Here is a 23448-nt window from a genome sequence, read left to right on the forward strand (position 1 = left end):
TAAAATAAGTTGGGGCAGGACAAAGCCTGGCAAGTGATGGGTATATGCTATTGAGAGGGGGGGGGGGTGGTTGATGGGCAAGTGGATTGACAAAGGTCGGATGAAAGGGAGACAAAAAACTAAGGAGAAAAGGTGTGTGAATTGTGGGGCCAGAGGAAGAGATGTAGGAATGATATGTAGGGAACAAGATTACAGCATCCACAGTTCCATGTGTTCGTCTTAGCATTGATGCCCACAAGTCTGTCAGTTCATAGCTGGGGGGTAACAATAATTCTTGCTTTTCTGCACTGCAAGTCATTCTCTTTATTAAATGCAAGACCATTGTGCATTGGGGAAGTACTGATGACAGCATTTTTTCCCATGCAGTTGCTGGCAAAACACTTTGAAACCTGCTGCTTTTTCTTGCAGATTTAGTTGTTGGCAGAGCAAATTTTATTTGAGGCCAAGAAATGATTGTGAGTTTATAATCCACCATTGGAGGATTTTCAAAACGCTTACTGGCCACATCTGGCGAGGTGCGAAGGTTGGCTCATTTGGCCCAGTACATTCTGTGTTTATGATAATCTGGAGAAAAAAGTACCAACATTTGTTTAATTGACAATTTACAAAGCAATGGAACATGAGGCTTGCAGCAATGTCACCTATTCCTTTCCTCCAGAGATGCTGCAAGTTTAATTTTCTAGGACATTCTAAAAGCTGTCACGTGGTTGTGTTTCTTGTGCAACCTACTCTGGCCCCTGACGTTTGCTTCGCCAGCTATATACATATCTGAAAGAAACCACAAAAGGGAAAATTGCAATAAATGAAGTGCTTTTTTCCCCATCACCTTTGTGAATACACTTTTCGATGTTAATGGGTCTTTGGGGTGGCTCAAAGAATTAACAAATGTTTTGCCGCTGTGAGTGTGCAAACATTTTTGTTTCACTTTTTTATGTGATCAAATGAAGAATTAGCAATTCCGTCATTTTCGTCCTTTGTGTATTGGAATTTTAAAGTTTTTTAAATGGTTCTCAATTCGCTCTCCTTGAAATGCCCAGTAAAAGTGGAGGTGTGGTGGGTCAAGAGTGTGTGGGTGAAGGTTGACTGCTGCTGTGTACGAGATCGAGTGCTTCCCTGCAGCTAATGGGTTCGGGTGACGAGCAGCAATGGTGGTGAGGGAGAAGGGCTGATGTTGGAAAGACTATGGCAGGTGTTCGTGTGAAGATTGTCACTTCAGTAGTGGGGTAGAGGGTGGGTGATGGTGAGGGAATGGGTGGGGGATATGCTTGAAAAGGAGAAGTAGTGTAAAGTGTACTTGTAGCTGGTTTCTCCTGTTAGGCTCTACAAAGCATCCTGAAGCAGATCCAGCACCTCCTGTGAAGCATTGCTGCCACACCATTTGCAGGCTGTACTTGCACAAATGTATTTCCTGGAAGTGATAACCAGTTGTGTGTTAGATTAGTTTAGTTTAATTCAGAGATACAGCACGGAAGCAGGCCCTTCGGCCCACTGAGTCCGCATCGACCAGTGATCCCCGCACATTAACACTATGCACACTAGGGACATTTTTTCACGTAGCAAATTAACCTACGAATCTGGATGTCTTTGGAGTGTGGGAGGAAACTGAAGATCCCGGAGAAAACCCACGCGATCATGGGGAGAACGTATAACTCCGTACAGAAAGCACCTGTAGTCAGGATGGAACCCGTGTCTCTGGCATTGCAAGCGCTGTAAGGCAAAAACTCTACCGCTGCGCCACCGTGCCTCCCAAGATGAAGAGATGCAAGTCTGAATGTTTACATGGAAGTAAAATTGCAAGTTTGGGCTGTGACTCAGTATTTTAATGAGAAATGTTAAAAAATTACTCCAGAGGCAGGAAATATAAAGTAAACTGCTGGAAACATTCAACAGGCAAGGTGCAAAGAGAAACATTTAACTTTAGATCAAAGACCTTTCATCGGAACTGGAAGAAGAGGATTCAAGTTAATTTAAGTCTGTAGAGGGTAGGACAAGAAAATGATGTGATGGTGTAAGGCCAGGGTACTTGATGTGTTCAGTCATTTGTTTTTGTTCTAAGACTTTGCAGGAATGAGTAGAATTTCTGGGATGTTATAATGCAAAACATGCACATGAAAATGCTTGCTTCCAGTAACATGCAGATGTTTCAGTGGAAATATGTTGAAGGGGATAATTTACAAAATGGCTGCTGAAAATTGACCTAGTGCATGAGATATCACATTCCAGTCCAGAGATGAGGAAGATGATGATGCTAGGTTCAATCATGTGAAGTGAAATTGAGGCTGCACTGATTATGAGCATGATGTGAATCACTATGAAACACGACAAACTACTGCAGGGTAAGAACAGAAGCAGATGTGACCCCTCTACTGGTCTGCTCCTCAATACGGCGATGATTGTCATTGTTGCTGACTAACTGCCGTCCAACCATCTTGGGAAGTAAAATGAAGAAATTACAGGCGGCACAGTGGTGCAGCGATAGGCTTGTTCCTTCCAGCACCAGAGACCCGGGTTCGATAGTAGCTACAGGTGCTGTCTGTATGGACTTTGTACATTCTCCCTGTGACCGTGTGGGCAATGTGGGTTTTCTGCAGGTGCTTTGGTTCCCCCACCCCTCCTCCCACATACACGCTCTAAAGGTTTGTAGGTTAATTGGCTTTGGTTAAAAAACAAATTGTAAACTGTCCCTAGTGTGTAGGACTAGTGCTAGTATACAGGCTGATTGGCATGGACTCGGTGGGCCGAAAGGCCTGTTTCCACAATCTATCTCTAAAGTAAAGTCTAAAATTTGATAACTGAACGTGTTTAAAAGTGGTAATTGTTGGTATCTGCTTGAAGTGGAGGCCTTTAGTCTGAAAATTGGTTTATCGGTTCATGGAAATAAAGGGCTGGGGATGTCATTAAGTATTGAGATGGTTAACATGACTCGTGTTGGTGGTGCAATGCTCCTGAGATCGCTTGTGTTCTGTTGTTATGGTACCTTTTGTTTATCGAGTATGGGTGTAATTGGATAGAGGTTTTAATGAACTATTGTAGTTTTCTTAGTTCTATCAATGTTGCCTTCAGTTTTAGAAAGCCAAATGGTATTATTCTAGCATGAGCTTGCCTAATGATGTAAGACTATCTATTTTGTACATCAATCTTGCCTGCTGGAAGTGATGCATTATACGAGCCAGTACGAATTTCATTATTCCATTTCGGAGTTTGTGATCTTGACTCTTGAGCCATTAGTGATTATCTCTGCTTTCTTCACATGTCCATTACTGTGGAACAGCTTATGAAGATTTTCTCTTCACAATCGGATGCCACTGGCACTTTTGCTGCGAGATAGAATGGAAGGACTGCAGCTGGACCAACCCCAGCAGGCTTGCAGAAATGCTTAAAGAACTATAGTAAATAATGCAACAAACCTTGAGACAGTTTCTGTCCTGCAGCAAAATGACTCTATCACCTTTTGTTCACAAATTTAAAAATTACAAAGATTGTAAAGTGAGTAGTTGGGTGGAATGATTGTGATTGAAACACGTTGGCTTTGTGCATTTATTGCTGCGGTTAATTTGCCTGTTCGCGTATTTTACGATTGTAAATTAAATGTAATCTGTATTCAATAGTGTTCTCGAGCATGGTGCCAACTGAGGCACTTGCGATGAATTCTATCTTGGTCTCTTGAGTCATTTTAAAACGATTCAATTCCAGATATTGAAAACGCTGAAGCCAAAAAAAAATCAAGTTATAATTATCAGAGGGTAGCCAATATTCATAATTGGGCTGTGCCATAGTTATCTTTAATGCTGCCATCTAATGTTGTTCTTATCATAGATCTTGCAGCATAACCTTAGGCCATTCAGCCCAACTTGTCATTGATAGTATTTAAATACCACTCTTTCTTTGGGATGCATCTTTACAGCTGGCTATAGGTGCTTTCTTGTGTGCATAAACCTCTCCTTTTGGACTCTAAAATGAACTGAAGAGCTGGCAAGTCCATCAATTAGCTTGATATAAGAGACCATCCAACTTCACAGCTTGTTTATTTAAATTAAAATATATTATTGGAAATCCAATTGTCCAGATTTTTTGGGTAGGGCTGCTTTTGTGTTTGATGGAGGTGGTGGTAGTGATTGGTGAGTGGATTCTGAGGGGCAGGATCTGTTAACATCTGGATAGATGAGGACTGGTCAGCGTGGCTTTGTGCTGGGGGTGGGTGGTGGGGTGGTGGGGTGGTGGTGGGGGGGGGGGAACCTGTCTCAAATTTGATAGTATTTTCAAGAGGTCACCAAGAGGATTAATCGTTACAGGATGGAGGACATTGTCGGTATGGACTTTAACAAGGTATTTTGACAAGCTCCAATACGGTTGGCTAGTATGGAAAATTAGATCACATGGGATTCGGGATGAGCCAGCCATTTGGTTTCTAAATTGGTTTGGTGGTAGGAGCCAAAGGCAGTAGTGAAGTTTGTTTTTCTAATTGGAGGCATGAGATTCATGTAAATGGGACCCACTCAAATGGTGCATCTTGATTGGCATGCATGAATTGGGTTGAAGCGCCTGTTTCCGTGTGACTCAAATTTGTTTTATTTCAATAAAACCTTGATCTATGTGGCTAAATGCTGATCATACAAGATAAATTCCAACACATCTGGTGTAGCGGCTAGGAATCCTGTGGAAAGTAATTCTTCTCCTCTCTGCAAAGTCTGATTGCGAGAGCATCTACTCAAAATGTTCCCAGGTTATTCTTTTCACAGATACTGTCTGACCTGCTGAGTTACTCCAGCACTTTGTCTTTTGCTCAAGATTCTAGCATCTGTGGTTCCTTGTCTGCCCCTCATCCACAGGGCTTAAGTCAGCAATGTGATGGAATGCTCTCCACTTGCCTGGGTGAATGCAGCTTCAACTACACAAGAGGCTCTACACCATACAGGACATAGTGGTCCATTTGATCGGCACCCCATTCACTTACTCCAACACCAGTGCACAGTAGTAGCAGCTTATATGATATGCAGAGTGTTCTGCAGCAACTCACTAACACACTTTACACAGCACCTACTAAACTTGTGACCTCTACCAGTTAGAAGGATAAGGGCAGCAACCGCATGGCAACATCACCACCTGGAAGTTGCCCTTCAAACTACAGACCATCCTGACTTGCAAATGACTGTTCCATCATCACAAAGTCAAATGCTGTGACTCCTTCTTTCACCGCATTGTGGCCCTGCCCACGCCTTCAGGACTACGGCATTCAAGAAGGTAGCTCTCCACCTTCTCCTCAAGGGTAGGCAATTCAGCCTGTGAGGCCCACATTCAATGAATAATAAAATAATAAAAAGTTAAATGAGATTTGATTGGACTTAACTCCAAACATTTGTTACCTGCTAAATTAGTAAAACTGGTGTCATGTTTGTGTAGAATTGAACGTGGGAGTCTGAATACTTTTTGCATCAATCCCTATATTGTGTAGCATTGTTCTGAGGATGCTACCAGACCTGTGGAGCTTTGCACTGTATTTGATACAATCAAGGTGCGTTGATTATTACAGCACCATCATGTTTACTGCTGAGTATGTGAGAAAGAGCGAAACATATTGAGGTGGTGTCCCTTGTACGCATGAATCTCTCGAACCCCATAGGCTAAGATTAACCCTTTTAATTTGTTGCATAAGGGTGTAATTGAGGTCATGTAATTTTTGCCAAGTTGAATTTATGCCCAAATTTCAATGTTAATTCATTAGGGGGGTGGGGGCTGAAACTACATGTCTTGCACGAGTTAACACTTGAGGCTGCATAAATTGCAGTGGAGTCATAAAGTCATAAATGATAGGATAGAACTAGGCCATTTGGTCTATCAAGTCTATTCTGCCATTCAATCATGGCAGATCTATCTCTCCCTTCTTAACCCCATTTTCCTGCCTTCTCCCCATAACCTCTGACATCTGTACTAATCAGGAATCTATATCTGCCTTAATATCCACTGACTTGGCCTCCACAGCCTTCGTTGGCAAAGAATTCCACAGTCACAGGGGAGCTAACAGGAAGTGAGCCTTTGCATCATGTTGTACTGTTTCTCCTGCAAGACACACCAGTTGCTTCATTTTGCCCTGTCATTCCAACTTGTGTAAAGTTAAAACCAGATTTATGGTCGGGGATACCTGGGAGTCTGCACAGTGAGATGAATTCTTGTAAACCAGCACAATAGGCAAAACTTTCCTTTCTACTGTGGATAATTGTGTAAGACTGGTGTTGTACAGCGCACACACAGGCCCTTCAGCTCACCATGTCCATGCTAACCAAGTACCTATCTGTACCAATCCTGTTTTCCAGTGCATGTGGGTGTCGGGGGTCATGAGGAGAAGGCAGGAGAACGGGGTTAAGAGGGAGAGATAGATCAGCCATGATTGAATGGCGGAGTAGACTTGATGGCCTAACTCTGCTCCTATCACTTATGGCCTTATGCCTGTAGCCTTGTCATAGTTATACAGACAAAACATATGCAATCATTTTGAGATGACCACTTGTACAGTATAGATGACAAAGTACTAAACACTAGCAGAATGATATTGAAAGTGACATTGGCATTACATCGGAAAGATTTGAAATGTTAAACATAAACAGCCTGATGGAAAAGGAGGAAAGTGAAAAATGGGGTCAGTTGCTAGTATGTAGACCGCAGGATGTCTATTTATGGATTCGCGCTTTGGGACTTCTGAATAAGCAGGATGCTGAAATGGCCGATTGGCATCTTTTTATTTGCACATTTACAATACTCTTATTCAAATATACTGGCATTTAAAATATTTTCAGTTTTTATTCCTCCTTGAATATGATGTTCTGGGAAGGAGCTGCTCAAAGTGTGTTATAAAATCTATGCACATTAATCTTGGATGTCAAAGAATTTAATGCATTGGATCATTTTCTGAATTTTGTGCCTTGCCATTTAAGCACCAAGAAATGTTTGTCATGAAAAAAACTAAATAATCGATATGTGGGTATATACAAAGGTGATCCATTCCTAAAATGGATCACCTTTGTATATACCCACATATCGATTATTTCTTTCTCCTCCCCCCCCCCCCCCCCTTTCTCCCCACCCCCCCTTCACGGTTGCCCTCCACGCTCTCATCGATACATCACCGCCGTGAGGCTTCAGCACCGCCGAGAACCCATCGTCACAAGGCTTCACTGCTGCTGCCACCGAGGCCCCAGCCGTGGCCTCCATCGGCCGCTTCACTCGACCCGGGCTTCTACCCACGAGGCTCCGGCCCGGGCTTCTAACCTGCGATCCGGGAGGCATTGAAACCTTGGCACCTCGATAAAGGCCTCCGGCCGCGCTCCCAGACCACAGCCGAGGCTCGTAAGGAAGCCTTCTGGCCAAGCGACCTGTCGGGAAGCCTTCATATTACAGAATACCTTTGCGCCTTCAAATGTTTTTGAATGTAGCAAATGTGCCTTTAAGAGAAGTTCACACTTTTTAAATATAAAAGAGTGCTGGAGTAGCTCATCGGGTCAGCCAGCATCACTGGAAATCATAGAGAGGTGACATTGGGTCGGGACCGTTTGGTCCGAAGAAGGGTACCGACCTGTAAAGTCACCTGCCCATGTTGTCCAGTGATGCTGTCTGATCCGCTAAGTTACTTCAGCACTTTTTTTGGTCAATGAGCATCTGCAGTTCCTTGCTTCTCCATGCATCTAAAGTTTGTCATTATATCCTTGATGTACTCTTGGCTATTGTGAGTTCAGGATTTCAGGCTGTTGTATATTTCTGGTTGTCAATTAAAAAAAACACATTAATAAATCTACATCTATTTTTTTTTTAAACTGCATGAATAAGTTTTTTAACATGTGGAAATTTGAGAGTCAGAAATCCCAACCTTTGTCTTTGGAAACTGAACAGAATCTTTGCAGTTGTAAATTTTCCTATTAGAAAAAAGTATTAGTGGGCGAACAGGAGGTGGTGAAGGAGAGCAAGATGAAAAATGGTTGATTTTTGTTGGGTTTTAAAGAGGTTTTGATTGTGTGGATTAGATCAATCCCACATTTATTTGCGAAACCAAATTTAAGTGCTCAATTAGTGAGGTTAGCAGAATCGTGTTCTAATTTGCTGAACTATTTATTGCCGGCTCTGCACTACCTATAATTAGTAGCAAAGGAACTTGGCTGAGCTATTAAGTGCATCTGGTGTTAGCCTTTGCATGTGTGATGCGGTTCATGTGTTAAATCTCTGCACATGATGGAAGTGAAAATTCTTGATCAAAATTGAGTTTTGGAAGATTGCTGAACCAATAAATGGTGCTTCTAACATCAGTTTTACAATTGATAGTTTAGGGGAATTCTACCAACTTCACTCCACAACAAAGGATGTACTATGACAGAGGACAAAATCTTGATAGGTAAAGAAAGGTCTGAAGAAGGGTTTCGACCTGAAACATCACCCATTCCTTCTCTCCAGAGATGCTGCCTGTCCTGAGTTACTCCAGCATTTTGTGTCTATCTTCGGTTTAAACCAGCATCTGCAACTCAATCCTACACATCGTGATGGGTGTACTCCGTTAGAGATACTTGCGTGCCTAGAAATGCCAGTTCAGCCAAATAGGTGCTGGAGTGGCACCTCGGTTGGCAACAGCGATTGATTTAGTCAATGCCCCCTGCCCCTATTCACAGAAGACTTTTCTGCCTAAATTCCAACTCCACCGGTGTGCTTGAATGGGTGTCACGTCAAGATCTGCTGCCCAAACCCTGACTTGGTGCAGCAAAAAGGTGGGTGGTGGAGCTGGGGTCTGTGCAATGGTGGGAAAGTAGACCAGTCAGTCATGGCACATAGTAGTAATTGGTGAGAGGTTGGCGTCTTCAATGATAACATTTGTGTGTGACGATCTGAGACTTGGAAATCTGGGGCAGCAGTTCTGGTTGCTCATTGCTGGCTTTGGACAGGGTGCAGAAGAAATTTACCAGAATGCTGCCTGGATGATACGGTAGTATTAGCTATAAGAAGAGATTGGACAAAACTTGTATTGGTTTCTCTGGAGCATCAGAGGTTGAAGGGAGACCTGGAGGTTGAAGGGAGACCTGGAGCATCGGAGGTTGAAGGGAGACCTGATAGAAGTATATAAATGTGAGAGACGAAGATACGGTAAACAGGGTCTCCCAGGGTCGAAATGTCAAAGACTAGAGGACAGCAGGGGCAAAGTGCAAATAAGATCTGCAGGGCAAGTGTTTTACATAGAATCTGGTGGGTGGCTGGAGGCAGATATAAAAAGGACTATTAAGAGGCTTTTAGAAAGGCACATGCAGCGACTTGAGAGATATGAATTGCAAGGAGAATCGTTTAATCTTGCATTGTTTGGCATGGGCATTTTTGGCCCAGGGCCTGTTCCTATGCTATGGTTTATCTTTCTATACATCTTTTTTTTGTCTATATTTATATATTGTAGAAATAGAAATTTGTTTTGTTGAGTTTTGTGGGTTGAGAGAAACGGACAGTACGCTTCTTGGATCTGTGGAAATCTCAATGAGCCTATTGACAATATCTTGGGCCTGAATGTATTGTGTTGCGTAGAATTAGCTTCAGAGGGATTGAACAACATAGGTCGCTCCTTGGGCAATTGTTTTAAGTGAGCCTCTTGTGTGCATTTTAGGAATTATGTCATCCTGTTTTTAAATGTCCTGGAAATCATATCAGGGAGACCAGGCAAAGTCCAGCCCTGAAGTGTCCTTTAAGTTTCCACGTGACATGCTCCGCACTGCAAATGGTTATCATTACATTCCCCTCTGGTTGGGGGCGGGGGTTTGGAAGAATTGAATTTTAAATTGGATAATGTGAGGGAGAATCGGCCATTGAATCTCAAGGCAATATTCTCCTTCGGTCAAAACATTATGCTAAAGTAACACAATGTGTTTTGATGAGATCATCAGTTACGGGAAATGAAAAGTTTGCCAAATATATTTATTTTTCGAGAATGTGTGGCTAAGTGCCTCATTTACTTGCCATTCCAATGAAAACATTTGTTTTTAATAAAGCAATATTTTTGTGTGAAAGCTGTTCTATGTGTTTGGTCATGCAGTGCAAACACTGAAGGAACCCAGCAATCAGCTTCATGGTCGTTCTGGCAGACAAGAGAACCATTTGGTTCAGCAAGTCCATGCCAGCTCTGCAGAGCACTCCAGTTGTTCCCATTTCCTTACTCATTCCCTAATGTCCCACAAAATTAACTTTCCCTTGAGTGCTTTTCCAACTTCCTTTTCAAATTGTGTCTGCTTCCACCACCCGTATACACAGAGCACCAGCATTATTTAAGACGTGTTCTTTATTTCCATTTCTATCTCTTGGTCAAATATTTAAATATAGGGTCCCTATATGTGTTGCAGTTGATTGGATTATTCCTCCCAGTTTGAGTTTAATATCAGCTGTAAAATCTTAATGGAAGCTATTCAAGTCACTTGTATAAAAAATTACGCAGATCAGTGATCATCTTACTGAAATAAGTGGTTACCTTGAAAGAATGGTGCATAATGCCCCGTCTCACTTAGGAAACCTGAATGGAAACCTCTGGAGACTTTGCGCCCCACCCAAGGTTTCCGTGTTGTTCCCGGAGGTTTTTGTCAGTCTCCCTACCTGCTTCCACTACCTGCAACCTCCGGGAACCGCACGGAAACCTTGGGTGGGGCGCAAAGTCTCCAGAGGTTTCCGTTCAGATTTCCTAAGTGGGACAGGGGCAGTTTCCTTCACAGATGCTGCCTGCCTTGCTGTGGTTTGCTCAAGATTCCAGCATCTGCAATTCCTTGTCTCTCCATGTGATTGATAGAATTTCATTGAGCTGTAACTGGACCCTCAAGCAAAAATAATGCCAATTATTTACTTCATGTGGATTTTATATATGTAACTTTATCATTTAACCTCAATTCATATATCCTCCTGTACCTAAACAAGAGTGTTATCCAGTAGCGAGAAATGTAATTGTTCATCCATTTATTTTGTAAAGTTCTAGTTCACACATCATTTTCTCGGTATGGCGCCAACCACACTGAAGCTGTCATTAGCGATGTTGGAGTTAGTATCCTTGTACAAGAACAGCTGGGCGACCGTGTTCTGAAATTGGAATATTCCAACTTGTGAATTATTTTTGTTTTCATAGTAAATCTACTAGTATTTTGCTTGGCACTTTGGATTCTTAAACTGTGAAGAAATGAAAATGTAACTGACAGCAGTGCCAATTTTAACCTTCCTTGAGTTAGTGGTGTTGAAATAGTTTTCCTCATTGGTTGCCAGTTTTTTTTGCTATCCTGTCACCTTTTTGGGGCTCCAATGGCTAAATGCAAATTGAACATTTGCATTAAGGATTCTTCGTTAACCATAGTTCAGTTAATCCTATCACTTATTAATGGTTCAAGAAGTGAAGGGGGGACACACAGAGTAATGTGAAACAAGTTATCCTAACCTGGATGCAGGAGATCAGAGACCTGACCTAATCTGAATCTCTGTTCTATGTTAGAATATACAGCGAAGTGTTAATTAGGAGATGGTCCTTGTGTTGGTATGTTCATTTAAATCAAAGTCTTGTTTCACTTGCGCAATTGATATCAGAATTTTTTTTTAAATTTTAGAACTAAGGAGAAACCTAAAGGAGAGACTTTAGGAGAGCTCCCCCTCACCGCCCCCCCCCCCCCCCCCCCCCCCCCCCCCCCCCCTCACCATCAACAACACCACAGTCACATCTGTGGAGTCATTTAAGTTCCTTGGAACCATCATTTCCAGGGACCTAAAATGGGAGGCCACCATCGACTCCACAGTCAAAAAGGCCCAACAGAGGATGTACTTCCTGCGGCAGCTGAGAAAACACCATCTGCCACAGGCAATGATGGTCCAGTTTTATACTGCCATCATAGAGACTGTCCTCACCTTCTCGATCAGGGTCTGGTTTGGCTCAGCCACCAAGCACGACATCCAGAGGCTGCAGCGCAATGTTCGATCAGCCGAGAAGGTTGTTGGCTCTAAACTTTCTCCCCCCCCATTGATAAACTGTACACTGCAAGGGCCAGGAAGCAAGTAGGTAAGATAATCTCTGACCCCTCTCACTGGCCATACACTCTTTGAAGTACTTCCCTCTGGGAGGCGACTCCGGACTGTCAAAGCCGCCACGGCCAGACACTAAAACAGCTTTTTCTACAAGCGGTAGCTCTGCTCAACAGCCAAAGGTCTGTAGCCTCCTTTTGCTCTGGTATTTTATTTTATTCTTCACATGTTTAAATTATAATGTTTTATTTTTAGTTGTCAACTGTATATCCTGTTATCCTTGCGAGTAAAGCATCAAGGCCAATTCCTTGTATGTATACATACTTGGCTAATAAAATGTATTAAACTCAGTTCAATACAAAGTGCCAGAGTAACTCAGCGGGTCAGGCAGCATCTCTGGAGAATGTGGATATGAGATGTTTCGGCCCCTTCAGTCAGAACGAGGGTCTGGACCTGAAACTTCAGCCATCCATATTCTGCAGATATGCTGCCTGACCTGCGTTTACACCAACAATTTGTTTTCATTTTTTTGTTTTGTAAACTAGTATCTGCAGTTCCCTGTTTCTAATGATATCAGGTTGCCTTCTGTCCTTCCTTCACATTACTGCTGACATTAAATGCAGTTTCACCAGTTATTTCTAACACCTATGATTGTCTTAGTGTTGAATGAGCCATTATTGCTCAGAAGCACCAGTGGCTTTTTTGCATTAAAGGGGATAGGAGTGATTTGAGGATAAAATGTTGAGCATATGAGTAGAAATAAATAATTATTTTGACTGGCCCATTCAATGTGGTCACAGCTCTCTCCCCAATCTTTGTGTTTGGTATTGGTTTATCATTGTCATATTCACCATGATACAATAAAAAACATCGGCGTGTTATCTAGTCAAATCATACTATACATAAGTAAAACCAAATCGTATACGAGCAAAAAGAAAATGTAATGAGTGCAAAATATAATGTTACAGCAATAGTTTTGCAACCACAGGGAAAGTACAAATTTCCAAAGAGCAAGGGCCACAATGAAGTTAGTTGGAAGATTGAGACCACACCCTTGGCACATGAGAAGCATGTTCAGTACTTCAATAACAGTTGGGAAGAAGCTGTTCCTGAATCTAGTCATGCATAATTTGAAACTTTTCTCTTCTGCACAATGGGAGAGGGGAGAAGCGGGACTGACGAGGGTGTAAATGGTCCTTTATTAAAATGGCGGGTATTTGCGTAGTTATCCTGGGATTCTAACCTGGTCTGAAACTCCCTCATAGCATCTTTTAATGGCTTTGCAATGGTCATGCATAGTTTTGATTTGAATGCAATGGTCTCGGATTTCACCCAAGAGTCAAGAGTGTTTGTGTCTGTGGTGGGACAAATGATGTGCTGACAGTATTTTAGTAGCACAGGCTGGTCTGATCGGATTCTTAACAATGCCTTGGGTATGTTGTTTCAAGGCTATTGATTGTGGTGTATGGTTCATCCTCCCCAACTTGGCATCAGAGCTAATACATTAATCTATCTCATTCAATATATTCAATGAATTGGCCTTAACAGCTCTCGGTAACAAATTCCACCAGCTTCTGTGAAGAAATTTCTCCTAATTTCAGTCCTAAGTCTCTCGGCTTGGAACCCATGATCATGAAGCCTTACTCTAGACACCTGATCCAGGGAACACACTCTTCAGGCATCAAGTCTGCTTCGTCCTGCCAGGCATTTGTAAATTTAAATCGGATCCCCTCTAATTCATTTACTATTATGAATGCAAGCCGAATTAACTTCACCCCTCTTCATATGGTAGTCCTGTCATTCTGTGTTGTACTGCATCTGTGGCAATTATATCATTTCAGGGGTAAGAACACCAAAACTCATAATGGTTTTATGATAAGATCTCAATTCGACCTCATAATTAGATTCTGATCCTTGATTCGGTACTTAGAACCTCAATATAAAAGCCAATATGATCGAACCACGGCCCTAATAATTTCTTTGTTTGATGTTTTTATTTGTATGCTAAATCCATATCAACTCTTCATATTGTTTTTAAAGGTCTTTTGGATTCGTAATGATTTTAGTCACTTTCCGTCTCTTTCTGAATAACAATTCTGCAGTTTTATCATCTGTTTTACACTGACATTGTTAACATTTGCTTAAAAACACTTTCTGTGGCTTTTTCATTTATCCATTGAACAGCTGAGCCCCAAGGGTTAAGAAAGGCCCCTCTTTGATATCCGTTGCATTATGCAGGATGAAGGTAATGTATTCCTACCAATGTCAGTGCCCTTGGGTACAGCAGAGATGGTTCTGACCCAGAGTTCATCCTTCTGATCTCTACTTTATGACCTCTGTTAGAAATTCTAATGCAAGCTGGTTTAGTGGGATTTAAAAAAATATATACAGTAGGTTAGTTCAAGTGTATAAATGTCAAACCACATTATAGTTTGGCTCGATTGTCATGGCAACCGCATTGGTTAAATATGTTATCTGGTGCTGGATTCTTACAATGATTTTATTGATGCATCCCATTTGGAAAATACAAAGATATAAAGTGTTAAAAAAAAATCAATTCTTGGCCAATTTAACACTATTCATGCTTGGTAATCCTTCATATAAAGATGATTACACCAATTGCAAAGGCTTTGCATTGAAAGCACTTCGTAAGATAAACATTAAAAAAAAAAAACAATTTGCCTGCTAACCATATGGAATGACCATTTATTTGCACTGCCATATTTACCCTGGGGGTATTTTTGGAATTTAGTTTTTTGACTTCTTTGTGTAAATGTTTCTCCCCTTGTGTCCCACAGGCATGGAACCCGGTGTGCAGGAGAGGTCGCAGCTGTTGCAAATAATTCACACTGCACAATAGGAGTCGCTTTCAATGCGAAGATTGGAGGTTTGAAATTTTCTTAAACTTTAATATCAAGCTAAAATCTTTTTTGTTAAACCTGACTTTGTTGTGTTTTCCCTTTGTTATAATTGGCCCCGCACACCGGCCACTCCCTCTTCTCCCCTTTCCGATCAGGCAAAAGGTATAGAAGTATAAATACGCACACCTACAGGTTCAGGGATAGTTTCTTCCCAGCTGTTATCAGGCAATTGAACCATCCTACCAACAACTAGAGAGCAGTTCTGAGCTACTATCTACCTCATTGGAGACCCTCGGACTATCTTTGATCGAACTTTACTGGACTTTGTGTTGCACTGTGCGTTGTTCCCTTTATCATGTATCTGCACTCTGGATGGCTCGATTGTAATCATTTGTTTTCTTTCCACTGACTGGTTAGTACTCAACAAAAGCTTTTCACTGAACCTCGGTACACATGACAATAAACTAAACTCAAACTCCTCTGACCTTGCTCACTTCATTGAAGGTCTTTTAAAACGTATACACATTTGAAAGAGAAGGTGGGTTGGATAGGGTGAAAATTATGAACTGTTGATGTTGTAAATTTGAAACAGAACAAAATGCTTGGAACACCTGGTTGGTCAGGCTGAATCTGTGGAAAGCAAAGCAGTGAATGTTTCAGGTCTGGGAGCCTTCATCAGAATTGGGCAGATGAAACTTCACTTATTTAAAAATTTCCCAGATGTGACGTGCTTCACTTCACAATACATGTTTGGTATTTGTCCAGGGCAATTCCAGAGAACTCTGTGAAGAGGAAAAAGGGTTTTATTTTCCAGTTGATACAGTTCTATCTTGTAAATGATGAGCTTGACCTGTTTGAAGTAACTGGAGTCCAACTGTTTAAATTCAATATCCATTGACTGACGGGAAAGTTCAACTTATTCGTAGAGTCAAGGAAGTCATACAACACAAAAAACATGCCCTTCACCCTTTATAATGGCACGGTGATGGAGCTGCTGCCTCACAGCACCAGAGTCCAATCCTAACTGCGGTTGCTGCCTGTGTGGTCTTTGTACACTCTCCCTGTGACTGCGTTGGTTTGCTCCGGTTTCCTCCCACATTCCTATGATGTGTAGGTTTGTAGTTTAATTGGCTTCTGTAAATTGCCCCAAGTGTGTAGGACTCAGTGCGCCGAAGGGCCTGTTTCCACACTGTACCTCTAAATTAAACCTCAACTTCTCAATGCCAACCAAGATGGCTATCTGACCTGGTCCCACTTGCCTGCAATTGGCCCATATTCATTTGCCTGCATTTGGCCTCTTCATTCATAAAGGGAACCCCTGCTTCCCCTACCTGTCATCAAAACAAAACTCTGCAACCTGGCAGCATTCAGAATCATCTTTCCTCATACCTAGCTCTCTACTGGTGGAAGTTTTTAAATAGCAAACTCTGCCTAATATATTTTATTGAACAATGATACCATTCTACCAAATATTCTAATGATTGAAGCATGTTGTACACCCATTGCTCTCATCAGATGTTCATGCTACATCCCTGTGTGTATGATGTCCAGGGACATGTGCTCTCACACAGGGCTGCTGGGCATATCCATTGATGTGAAGACAGCAATTTCCTCCAGTCAAGTTTGTCCTTTATCCTTTAAGCAGCAGTGATTACTGATTGTTTTTATTCTTCCCAATGCGCCCCTGAAGCCCACTTCTCAAAGCCTGTCATCTGCAATCTCTGTTCTCCACAGGGGAAAGAGCCCAGCAAGTAACCTCTGCAAGTAATCTTCAGGCACAGCAAAAATATTGCAGCCTGGCTGTTGACGCTCAAATTGTTTTTTAGGGGAAGCAGTTTTATTGGCAAGTGCCCTTTTGAACTTGGTCTAGGTGGCTATGCTGAGCAAAGTTCTTTGGTGCTGAGGCAATAAGTTCTGACAGGATATACTAAATTGGATATTTAGTATACAATTGTTGCTAAATTGTATATTTGTATACAATTGTATATAATTGTATATAATTCTGAATTTTGAGCCTGATCCTGTGCATGGAGCACATGACCATCCATCCCTTTAGACATTTCAACCATTCAATTAGATCCATAATTTAATATTGATGCCGTGGCCTCAAGACCCTTTTTCGAAGTGTGATCAGAGCGAATTAATGCTTGGCCAATAAGAGGCAAGTTTTCACAACAGAAGTAGTTTTAAGGTGAGCCTTGGGTAAGAGAGGCTGAAAAGGAAAGAAATATTAAGGAAGGAATCCTGCTGATCTCTTATCTTCTCTGTTTGCTAGTCTTTGACTGGTAATGTAACGTAACACAGTCATTGAGCTTCGTTTGAAGAATTTAATCTACTCAACATCTAAAGCCTTTTCATATGTGGTATGGGGGTGGAAGTGCTCCATATTTTCATTACTTATATATTTTTTTTAAAAGCATTTTCTCTTTTTAGTTCTGAAAGGCCAAGTGTTACACACGAGTGGTTATCCCCTATCAAATTCCTTTTACAGTTGTAACTAATTTAATTAGATAATTTGTAAAGCGATTTTGTACAGCCTCTATGCCTGATCTTTCCCAACACCAACATATCCATTTTGGTTGTAAAAACTCCAGATGGAATCTGACCAAGATGAAGTAGAATTGATCTAGAATTGAATTGAAGTAGGCCTTTAGATAATGTGCCCACCTCCAGATATTTTTTTCCTGGATGATGCAGCTAGATATCGGGTATTTTTTATTAAAATTTCCTTCATCTTTTAATCAGGAGGGTGTTGCCAGTTATCATTTGCACGAAGGTCACTTTGGTGTGTTTGCGTGTAGTTCTGTCCAACAACTTGCAGGGAGTGCCTTGTTATTAGATTAAAGAATATTTTGTTGTTTGACGTTCCTGTACCTGGCAAGTAGAATCTGTCAAAACACTGGCGGTATCCAAGGACCTTAACAGTGTAGTATGATTTGACTGGTTAGTACGCAAACAAACTTTTTCATGGGATCTCAGTACATGTAATAATTAACCAATAATACCAACTTGGTGACGATGAACTTAAGTTCAAAATATCCGGCGGGGAAAAATTGGCATTGTCGTTTTGAAGCAATATTATTACGTGTTGAACATCCATGTGCTCCAAATCTATTTGGTGCGTTTTGCACAGGAGAGATTGCGAGAGCATTGATGTACAGAGGGAACTTGGGTCCAAGTCCACAGCTCCCTGAAAGTGGCAACACAAGCAGGTAGTGGTAAACCAGGCGTATGATATGCATGCTTTCATGAGTATGAGTATCACAAAGTCGTTTTACATCATTATAGGACTTTGGTTCGCCTGCATTTGTAATATTGTGTGCCACTCTGGTTGACCATTACAGAAAGGATAGCCTTTGGAGAGGGTTTAGAAGGTTTACCAGAATGCTGGTTGGATTAGAAGGAAAGAGAGGTTGAACAAACTTAGATTGTTTTTTCTGCATTGTCAGATGCTGAGGGGACACCTGATCGAAGTATCATCCTCATCTTTTATGATAATGCTCAACACTAGTGCCCCCCCAAGGATGTGTTTTCAGCTCCCTTCTTTACTCCTTGTACATTCATGACAGCAGGCAACTACCGATCCAACTCAATTTACAAGTTCACAGATGACACCACCGTGGTGGGTCAGATATCAAATAATTATGAAACGGACTACAGGAAGGAGATCGAGAACCTCGTAACCTGGTGCCAAGATAACAACTTCTCCCTCAATGTCAGCAAGACAAAGGAGATAGTGATTGACTTCAGGGATCAGTGCACACACCTGAAGAGGTTTGCCTCGCACTGCAAGGGAGCAGTGGACCAGACAGGAAGAGCGGACGGAATTACCACTAGACAGCCAAACCAGTAGGTAATTTACGGCTGGGGTGAGTACTTTCCCATTTATAGGAGGTAGGATTATATAAATAAGGGGTGTATCAATACAGTAGGGGATTCTTAAACAGGACCAGTTAATTACCTATATAAGATGGGCGGTCAGGAGATGTGCCAATACTGCGAGATGTGGGAATTTGTCGACACCATTGATGTAGAAGATCCCTACAGCTGCAGTAAGTGTTTGAGGCTAGAGGAACTCCAGCTCCGCATTGATGAGCTGGAGACCCAACTTCATACGCTGCGGTACATCAGGGAGGGGGAGTATTACCTGGATGTTTTGTGCCAGGGGATGGTCACACCGACCAGTTTAACTAATTCAGTAGGCAGTGAGCAAGGAAAGGAAGGTGTGGCCATAAGCGAGGCAGGTAGGGGGAACCAGGAGGAGATGCGGCAGGAGCCACAGCCCTTGTCCCTGACGAGCATGACCGAGGCTCTTACTCAATGTAAGGACGGGATCAGGGGCTGTGGGAGGGATGAGCAACCTGGCTGCAGCACCGTGGATCAGGAGGCCATTCAAGAGGGGGGAGTTAGAAGAAATGCCGTAGTGATAGGGGATAGTATTATTCGGGGGGTAGATAAGGTTCTCTGCGGCCAGCAGAACATGTCCCGAAGGCTGTGTTGCCTACCCGGTGCTAGGGTTAAGGATATCTCTGCGATGCTGGAGAGAAATTTGCAGAGGGAGGGGGAGGATCCAGTGGTCGTGGTCCATGTGGGGACCAATGACATAGGAAGGACGAGGAAGGAGGATCTGCTGAAGGAGTTTGAGCAGTTAGGGAATAAATTAAAAAGCAGAACCTCGAGGGTACTGATCTCCGGATTGCTACCTGAGCCACGGGCCAAATCGGCGAGGGTACGTAAAATTAAAAAGCTAAATGCGTGGCTCAAAGACTGGTGTGGGAATAATGGGTTTGGTTTCTTGGGCCACTGGCACCAGTACTGGGACAGGGGGGATCTGTTCTGTAAGGACGGACTTCACCTGAACGGTGCTGGGACTGGGGTCCTGGCAAATCATATAACTAGGGCAGTAGAGAGGTCTTTAAACTAAGTAGCGGGGGGGAGGTATCAAGGGGGGTAATAACGGCAGGGGTAGAGGAAATAGAGCAGGGTATCAGTGGGGAAGCGGAAATTCAAAATGTGACAGGAGACAGAATTTGTGAAGATAAAGATCTAGATGTAAAAGGGGCAAAAACGGAAAGGAAGGGTAGTAAAAATCATCTGAAAGTGCTTTATCTAAATGCACGGAGTATTCGTAATAAGATAAATGAATTATCGGTACAATTAAGTATATATAGTTATGATATCGTGGCCATTACGGAGACATGGCTGCAAGGAGATCAGGACTGGGAGTTAAATATAGAGGGGTACTCGACAATTAGGAAAGATAGACAGGAAAGAAAGGGAGGAGGGGTGGCCCTTTTAATAAGGGAGGGAATAACGGCAATAGAGAGGAAGGATATTGCGTTGAAGGATCAGGATAGTGAAACAGCTTGGGTACAGATAGAGAATAATAAGGGGAAAAAAACACTAGTGGGTGTAATTTATAGACCTCCAAATAGCTGTGACGCTGTTAGTCAGAACATAAATCTGCAAATAGTTGACGCATGTAAAAAGGGAACTGCTGTAATCATGGGGGACTTCAATTTTCATATTAATTGGGCAAACCAAACTGGGCAGGGTAGACTAGAGGAAGAGTTTATAGAATGTATTAGAGACGGGTTCCTAGAACAGTATGTCACCGAACCGACAAGGGGGGAGGCAATCTTGGATCTGGTCCTGTGTAATGAAGCAGGATTAATTAAAAATGTCATAGTTAGGGACTCGTTGGGAACAAGTGACCACAATATGGTCGAATTCCATATTCAAATAGAAGGGGAGCAGGTTGAAACTCAGGCTAGGGTGCTTAGTCTAAATAAGGGGGATTATGAAGGTATGAGGACTGAGCTGATCAAAGTTGACTGGGATAGCAGACTCAAGAATAAGACGGTACATGAGCAGTGGTGTACGTTTAAGGGTATACTGTATAACCTTCAAGAAAAATTTATTCCTATGAAGAAAAAAAGGGGTAAGGGTAAGAACAGTCAGCCATGGCTCAGTAAAACTATAAAGGATAGTATTCGGCTGAAGGCAAGGGCATATAAGGTAGCCAGAGATAGTGGGAGGGTAGAGGATTGGGAAGCATTTAAAGGTCAGCAAAAAATAACTAAGAGATTAATTAAGACGGGGAAAATAGACTATGAAAGGAATTTAGCGAACAACATAAAAACTAATAGTAAGAGTTTTTATAGCTATATAAAAAGAAAAAGGGTGGCTAAGGTGAACGTTGGTCCATTGGAGGGTGAGACTGGAGAGTTGTTGGTGGGGAACATGGAAATGGCAAAGGCATTAAACGAGTATTTTGTATCAGTCTTCACCATAGAAGACACAAAAAATATTCCAACGCTGGATAAACAGGGGGCGGTAGGAATGGCGGAGCTAAATACTATTAAGATCACCAAGGAGGTGGTATTAGGGAAATTAATGAGACTGAAGGAGGATAAATCCCCTGGGCCTGATGGATTACATCCAAGGGTCTTGAGGGAGATAGCGGTGGGGATTGTGGATGCATTGGTGATAATTTTCCAAAACTCCCTGGAGGCAGGAACGGTCCCAGTGGATTGGAAAATGGCCAATGTAACACCTATATTTAAAAAAGGAAGTAAACAGAAGGCGGGTAACTATAGACCGGTTAGTCTAACATCGGTGGTGGGTAAAATGTTAGAGACAATTATTAAAGAAACACTAACGGGGCACTTGGATAAACATGACTTCATCGGACAGAACCAGCATGGTTTTGTGAAGGGGAAGTCCTGTTTAACGAATCTGCTCGAATTCTTTGAGGAAGTAACAACCCGGGTGGATAAAGGGGAACCGGTGGATGTGGTATACTTGGACTTCCAAAAGGCTTTTGACAAGGTGCCACATAAGAGACTATTGCTAAAAATAAAAAATTATGGGATTGGGGGTAATATATTAGCATGGGTAGAGGATTGGCTAACAAATAGGAAGCAGAGAGTGGGGATAAATGGTTCATACTCGGGATGGCAACCGGTAACTAGCGGGGTTCCGCAAGGGTCGGTGCTGGGACCCCAGTTGTTCACAATTTATATAAATGATTTGGAGGAGGGAACCAAGTGTAATATATCAAAATTTGCGGACGATACAAAAATGGGAGGAAAAGTAGGGGATGAGGAGGATAGGAAGAGTCTGCAAAAGGATATAGATAAGCTAGGTGAGTGGGCAACAACTTGGCAGATGAAATTTAATACTAATAAATGTGAAGTCATTCACTTTGGGAAAAAAAAATGATAGGGCAAGTTATTTTCTAAATGAGGAGGAGCTGCGTTGTAATGCAACGCAAAGGGATCTAGGGGTATTAGTACATGAATCACTAAAAGTTAGTATGCAGGTGCAGCAAGCAATCAGGAAGGCCAATGGAGTTTTGGCCTTTATTGCTAGGGGGATTGAGTATAAAAACACGGAGGTCTTGCTGCAGCTGTACACAGTATTAGTGAGACCACATTTGGAATACTGTGTACAGTTCTGGGGTCCATACTTAAGAAAGGATGTACTAGCCCTGGAGGCAGTGCAGCGAAGGTTTACAAGATTAATTCCTGCAATGAGGGGATTGACATATGAGGAAAGGTTAAGTAGGCTGGAACTCTACTCTTTGGAGTTTAGAAGAATGAGAGGCGATCTCATTGAAACATATAAGATCGTGAGGGGCCTTGATCGGGTGGATGCACCGAGGATGTTCCCAATGATCGGGGAAACTAGAACTAGGGGACATAGTTGCAGAATAAGGGGGGGCTCTTTTAAAACTGAGATGAGGAAGAACTTCTTCACCCAGAGGGTGGTTAATTTATGGAATTCACTGCCCCAGGGAGCAGTGGAAGCAGAAACTTTAAATATATTTAAGACTAAAATAGATGGTTTTTTAGCTGCCAAGGGGATAAGGGGCTACGGGGAGAGGGCAGGGATATGGACCTAGGTATGGTTAGTATAGTAAGACCTGAGTGATCTCCTGGACAAGTGTCGATCGCCTGGATTGGGGTCGGAGAGGAATTTCCCGGATTTTTTTCCCGAATTGGACCTGGGTTTTTATCCGGTTTTTTGCCTCCCCCAGGAGATCGCGAGGTTCTTGGGGTGGAGAGGGGTGATAGCGGTATAAAGGGGAGGGTAGTGTCTTGTGTTCTGTGTCTTGTGTCTACTGTTTGTGGGTAAGTTTGTCTGTTTAGTGTTCAGCCATGAGCGAATGGCGGTGCGGGCTCGACGGACCTGGTGGTCTACTCTCGCACCTACTTTCTATGTTTCTATGTTTCTATGTTTCTATATAGATGGCACTGAAGAAGAGATGATTGAAAGCTACAAGTTCTTAGTAATAAATATCAACAGCAATTTGTCCTAGACCAGCCAAATCAATCCAATCACCCAGAAAGCCCACCCAACCCCTACTTCCACAAAAGGCTTAGGAAGTTTGACATTTCCCAACAACCCTCACCAACTTCTATAGATGCATCGCAGAAAGCGTCTCATCAGGATGCATCACAGCATGGGTTGGGAACAGCTCCATCAAAGACTGCAAGAGTGTTGTGAAAATAGCCAGACCATCACACAAACCAACCTCCTTTCAAATCTAGATACACTTCACCCTGACTTAGGAAAGCTACCAGCA

At 42.4% G+C, this 23448-nt stretch overlaps 1 protein-coding gene across 5 annotated transcripts in view; it reads left to right on the forward strand.

The window, feature by feature from the left end:
* Positions 1-23448, forward strand: part of pcsk5 (proprotein convertase subtilisin/kexin type 5) — a 270823-nt gene that overhangs the window by 66707 nt on the left and 180668 nt on the right. For all 5 annotated transcript variants that reach the window (XM_033017565.1, XM_033017566.1, XM_033017568.1 and 2 more), the window contains exon 6: positions 14796-14884. In XM_033017565.1, coding sequence (XP_032873456.1) covers positions 14796-14884 — 89 coding nt within the window. The remainder of the gene's footprint in view (positions 1-14795; positions 14885-23448) is intronic.

This window comes from Amblyraja radiata, chromosome 3, assembly GCF_010909765.2.
Source record: "Amblyraja radiata isolate CabotCenter1 chromosome 3, sAmbRad1.1.pri, whole genome shotgun sequence".
Classification (NCBI taxonomy): domain Eukaryota; kingdom Metazoa; phylum Chordata; class Chondrichthyes; order Rajiformes; family Rajidae; genus Amblyraja; species Amblyraja radiata.